This window comes from Plectropomus leopardus, chromosome 11 (assembly GCF_008729295.1).
Source record: "Plectropomus leopardus isolate mb chromosome 11, YSFRI_Pleo_2.0, whole genome shotgun sequence".
NCBI lineage: Eukaryota > Metazoa > Chordata > Actinopteri > Perciformes > Serranidae > Plectropomus > Plectropomus leopardus.
Window position 1 is genome coordinate 29,287,381 of NC_056473.1, and position 6,436 is coordinate 29,293,816.

At 39.9% G+C, this 6,436-nt stretch overlaps 1 protein-coding gene across 1 annotated transcript in view; it reads left to right on the forward strand.

Annotated features, from left to right (window-relative positions):
- Positions 1-6,105, forward strand: part of syt9b (synaptotagmin IXb) — a 44,081-nt gene extending 37,976 nt beyond the window's left edge. Inside the window, exon 8 of the mRNA XM_042496228.1 lies at positions 5,756-6,105. Within this exon, the coding sequence (XP_042352162.1) occupies positions 5,756-5,833 (78 nt within the window). The 3' untranslated portion in view covers positions 5,834-6,105. The remainder of the gene's footprint in view (positions 1-5,755) is intronic.
- The last annotated feature ends 331 nt before the right edge of the window (positions 6,106-6,436 follow it).

Below are 6,436 nucleotides of genomic sequence, written 5' to 3' on the forward strand. Positions count from 1 at the left end.
AAAACGCTTCAAAATGGATTGCTGTCCGGGTAAATGTAACGCCTATCATCAGCTATGACACGCATTAGCATCTCCCAGCTCTATGTGTCTCCGCTCTTGAAGAATTTTAAGATCCACTTCAGCTACACTAACAGATTTGTTGGCATTTTTAGCATTTCTCAGTAAATGTTATGGACACTGGCTAGCTCATTAGCTGTTAACACAGGTCGTCATGAGGACTGTTGACGTAAAATCTCTCTAGACATCATTATTCTTACCGGAGGAGGTCTGACGATGCTCATTATGAGAAAGGCTGAAGAGCTCAGGAATATGATTCCATCTCTAATGAACATGTCTGATTTTCCTCAGCGACCCTAATGACATTTCCATGTTAAATCAGCCCAGCAAACATATAATGAGTGTCTGTTTAGGTTATTTCACCACCCAGATGACTTACTTAATATACTATGTGTGCTGCTTTCCCTTTGTGATACTAATGCTTTACCGTGACAGCTGCTGCAAATATTATATTTACCACAGATATTTGAACTCATGCTGTGTAAAATCCCTTGTGAAAAAATAAGCAAACTAAATAATAAGCCAGTTTTAAAATTCATTTTCAGAATTCAGAATTTAAAGGGATTATGTGTCTGCATTTATTCTATAATTTACTCTTATTAGAGATTAGCCAGATTAAGGATTCACTGACAACCTCAACACAAGATACGCTGAGTACCCAACATGGATGTTAACAGCTATATTGCTAACATGACTGTAGCAGAGTTTACACCAAAAGGTGAAATGGTGGTAGGTATCTAATCGAATGCAGTGTAAAATATATAGTATTAACATGAATTTATATATTGAAGTGTCCACCAGGCAGAGGGAATCATGCGTTCTGTAGTGTGTGTGCATGCATCAGTCTCAATCACTGTCTGTCTGCCCGTAACTTATCTGGAGTACTACTGGACCCATCAGCCTAATACTCTGTGTGCACATTTATGACGGTATGCTCTTGTGGCTGTGTTGATTTCGAATTGTTAGAAAACCCCTTTTTAATTGACTTTTTCATACTGTCATCGACTGCTGACTCAAGTGATGATATCGCATAGTAACAAGCATTCCCAGCAATGGGCTAGGCGAAAAACAAGCCCACTGAAACACCCAGTAACTGTGAAGTGTGGCTCACAGCAATAATTCCATTTTTCTGTTCTCTGTTCATTCATTTCAGGTGGGAGGTAGTTTTTTTTTAACATGTCAAGGCAGTCATGGGACTCTTTACTGATTGGCTGCTGGTATTCTCTGGCCACAACTCCCAAACTTTAGTTTGGTCGCACTTCGCCGCAGAATCAAAAGGTGTCCGCTGAGTGTCCGCTGCAGCTTTATCTCACCACATGCTACGTTTCACAGTTGCTTGGTGTGTTTTCAGAGTTACCTTGTCTGTTGCAGGCCACATTTTGTTCATTATCTTTTGGGGTAGTCCATCCATCTGTCTGCTCATATTAATAAATGTGATATAACAGAAACACCTGGAGGGAATTACTTCTAATCTTCTAAAAATATCTTCTCAAGAAAGAAGTGATTAGAAGTTTAAACCAAAATCAAAAATATTCAAATTTTTGTTGTGTTTCAGTGAAGGTTGCAGACAAAGTTGGAGCTCTTTTGCACCATTAGTCCACATGGTAGTTGCATCTTGACACCAGGATTCTCCCCTCTTTTCCCAGATAATCACTCAGTGTGTTACTGAGAAGTGCATAAAGCTGCCGAAGCAAATGAAGCGTTAGCTGTCACACTGTGTCTAAAAGAGGAGTTGCAGTGTTGATGGAGGTCAGTGTCCCTGATATTGCCAACAATGGTGAAGCTACAAGAGCTCTCTTGCTTTCTCTAGGGCCATTTTTATAGCACCAAAACACACGCACGCACGCACGCACGCACGCACGCACGCACGCACGCACGCACGCACGCACGCACGCACGCACGCACACACGCACACACTAAGGTTTTATCAGATACTCTCCAATAGCTGTCACTTATCTGAGGCCATTAGCAGCAGCAGAAGACTACAGCAGCAGGGCCTGAGATACAGACTAATGGCTTATTTGTGTTTCTTTAAAAGATCCTCACAGAAGTCCTGAAAGAACCTGGCCCGCTGGATATATCACACATGCAAAGACACACACACAACTGTGCACACGTGTCTAAAGTACACAATGTACACTGATATGCACACATAAAGTAAAATTAATTTAATTTCTTTCAACAAGTAATCACTTGCAATCAACACTTGCAACCTCTGTGTGTCGCATGCATGCGCTCTCATTTTTTCTCACTCTCTGACAAATACACACACACACACACACACACACACACACAAACACACACACACACACACAGTTTTCTTATCCACTTTAGGCTTCTATGGCTTTTCTGAAGTGTTGGAGTTAGTCTCACTGGCCCTCTGGCCACAGTCTGAGAGCATTAATAATTCACCAATTTGAACTCTTCAGCCAGGACTGTAAACACACACACACACACACACAAACACACACAGCCAAGACCACCAACTACCAATTGGTCTTGAATTCCCCAGAGTCATTTTAAACCAGTTCTGATGCTATTGAGTGGAAAGTAAAAGAGATGAAGAAAGCAGGAAGCTCAGTTGCCTCCACTTTGTCACATGAATGAGTGGTGGAATAACAGAAAGCCAGAATACTGCAGGGACCGCTCTCAACAGGCAAGGTTAATGTTTGCAAGTCAGCTTTAAGCTTATATCCCCGTCTTTTCAGACTCACAGGGGCTGGCTTGAACTTAAACACGCTGGAACATGCTCGCTTCAACTTATATTCAGATAAAATCTAAAAGCCTTTCAAAATACATAGGAAATATACAAATTTGGGTGGATTACTTTATGTAGGATAACGCACAGTTTGTGAGAACAACCTGGAATTTGTCATGCCAAAATTTGGCAACCACGGAGATTCAAAAAGACACGCACATCACTTAGTGGGTGCTGGATCCAAGATAAACCAAAATGTGAAAAAACACACCAGGGAGCTCCCCTTAAAGGATTTTAAAGGATTTTATTCTGTGAAAATAAGTGACGTTTTGAGCTAAAAAACACTCTTACTCAGACTCATAAGTTTTCTAGTGAGTTGCCATCTTAAATACACGTCAACAATCACGTGACTCAAAAAAACAGCTGAATTCACTCAATCATGAGTCAGGGAGTACATACAAATATACATATAAAAGTAGTGAGAATAAATAGTATATATAGTGTGTAGAAAGAAGGAACTTCAGTAGTGCATATACTCTTCTCTATATCACACAAGTATGTGTGCAGATAAATAACATTGTGTCTACACATTACAACATACACAGAATATATGCAAGAAAATGTTTAGCCAACCGACTTTCATGTGGAAGTCTGAAGTTCGCTACCCGTGTTGATAAACGTTTTTTATTCCTACACTTTACCATGTGCCTCTTTCACCTAAAACTAACCATCAGTGACTTTGTTGCCTAATCCTAACCATTATGATGGATTCCCATGTGCTGTTGTATGACCGTGCTGTGTCATCCCACCATGTGCATTTGTTGACATCATGGTAACAGCACCCCAGGTCAAATATAAATAAACGTAAATAGCTGACGCAGAAGGATATCTAAAACATCAGAAGTAGACGCAGAAAGTCACTGACAAAGCGGCACCATGTGAGAACGTGTTGGTAAATCACTGTACAGTCAATGGGACAAGCTGTCAGAGTTTTGCTTTCACAGTGATTCATTCAGAGAAAACACTGAATGGCTGATGTGACACATGGCAAATTAAAAGCAAATAGGTCCACATAGTATCTCATGTTAGAAGGATTTTAATGCCGTGCAATGTTTTAAGCCAGCGACTCTTCCTCAGACTCCTTCTCCATGTGTGACATGACACCTGAACCATGTGTGTAATTACTGTGACAGGTTCCCCCACCTCTTGCCATGCTCATACATATTCAGCCTGGGTTTAAATATAGGCTACTTGTAGGTCTGCACCAGGTTCAATTGGATTTCACATGACTTTGTAAAATCATTTACATTTTAAAGATGATGCAGGTTTGTCTGTCAGCTATTGAATGGGGTGTCCACCACGCTGGTCCAGGTTATCACCTTAACTCCTCCTTAGATATGTATGAAGTTAGATGTGTAGATATGTATTTGTGATTGCTCTAAGATTGTTCCTAATGTTTTGTGACCCAATAACTTTTTGTAACTTGTAATAACTTTATTCGATCTGTTGTTCACTTCAGAATCATGGATTCAAAACTCTAATTTTCTCATCTGTAAACTCACCCTCTGGTTTCTAAAGAGGCAGTGGGCCAGGTCTGTCCTTAAAACAATATTAGTCTTAAAACAAACAATGATGAGGTTTTTACAATTCTAAATGACTGTTGATGCTCTCAGAGTTATTAAATGTCCACTTGACCAACACTTGTCAATGTCCCCGGATTTTGAATTCTCATATTTTGGATGCTCACCCTGACCTTTTCCTCAAGTGCCATCGTCAGGATAAAAACTCCCACTTGTGCGCAAATATCAGCATCTTTGCTTGAATTTATTGAGCACATTCATGATATTTCAAATCATATGAATAAAGGAAGATGTTTATGCATCAAAATTATTTTCTTCAGTTTTATGCATGCATCTACACTGGTTATGTGTTAAGCTCTGAGTGCTGCCAAAACGCAGGTGACCGACACTAAATACTGAAGACATCCTGCAGATCAATGAGCAGCACTTAATACTTTACTTTCTCCATTTTAAAGATGTTCTCTAAAGAGCTTGAAGGCTCAGTGTGATGATGTCTCGGTGTGATGATGTTCTGTAGTCTCATTTAGCCATTCTTTAAAAAACTACTTTTAAAAGCTTCAAAGTTCATAAGAGGGGTAGTTACTGACGCATTTTATGTCATAGAACAAAAAGTGAAAGTCTCCTAAGCTTGTGTTGACCACAGACCTTATTTCAGGCATCTAGCCTGAGTGTTTATTGGTCCAGTACGGTGCAGTGCATTCTGGTAGTTGTAGGTTCTCTACCACTTGAGTACAAGCAAATGCCACAGCCCTGTTCTGTTTTTCTCTGGTCATATAGCACCAATTTCAAAAGTATTTGCATCCGTCTGCTGCATAGACAACCTAGTTTTATGGAAAGGACATCTTTCCAGCAGTGAAATACTTCTTTAAGTTTGCTTATTTCTTAAAAATGTTCAATCTTAGATCCACTGAAAAAATTATGGAGCTTAGGATAATTATTGACTCTTCCAAAAGCATATTCGCTGCTTCGAAATACAAGTTCCAAGATGAGATTATTGAAATGCCTCACAAGCATGTGTGCAAATCAACAATCAATCAACGGTGATCTAAATTCAGCTTTTTTAGGAACTTGGTGCTTTTGGTGGATGATGAATTGAAAAGCCCCAAACTCTGCTTTTCTTGCCAGCAGTGCACAGCCTCGCAGGGCCCCTCACCGAGCTGACCATAGATGGTGCCCTGGTTAACAGCTTTTGTTTAGGTACAATGCAATATGTGATTGTCTGCTATGAGGTGTCAGTTTTGTTCCATTAATGGAAGAGATTGGCTCTCATATCAGGACAATTTTTACATATATGATGTAATTAAAAAAATATTCAAAATCAAAAAAACACTTAGTTTTGTTTCACTTCTGTTTGCATCTAAGCTGATCGTCTTCTCCTCTCTCCCCCTTTCTTCCTCTCTCTCTCTCTGTTGTGGTCCAGTGGGTCGGACAGGGAGCGACGGGGAGTGGAAGCCAAGGAGGATCCACCAATTCCCTGAAGACACCACCATCGCCATGACCACTCACAGACCCTTATACTCACACACACACACACACACACACACACACACACACACAGAGAGAGAGCCTCAGGGTGGTAGAACGACTCATGATCGATATACAGGTAGTCCTACTAAAATGTTAAAACATGCAGTGTAAGGTGTGACTAACAAGTGACTACAGTAGTAACATAAGCTAAAAGCCAAACTGGTGTGTGTCTTTAGATTGAACCAGGCTTTAGTGTGTTAAGACTACTGCAAAAGCTAATCCCCACTTCTTACTTCCTCGTGTCTTCACAACCAAAAAAAAAAAAAAAAAAAACAAACAAAAAAAAGACACTTAACTACATTCCAACTGAACTACTACAGTGCTTTCATTTGTCATTTTGGCTTGTTACTGACAGTATTAATGGGTGAGATTATCTAACAGGTCAAGCTTTTTTAACAAATTGCAGTTTGTGGACCAAAATCATTCATTTTTAGGCCAATGTATGAAGCTATAACATGTTATTTGTGTGAGTGGTAGGCTATCATAGATACAGTAAGAGTTAGGAGGGTGAGGTTACAGAATTAGAAACGACAGAGAAGGCACTGCTGTATGAATCAATAGAGCTTCAGCTCTT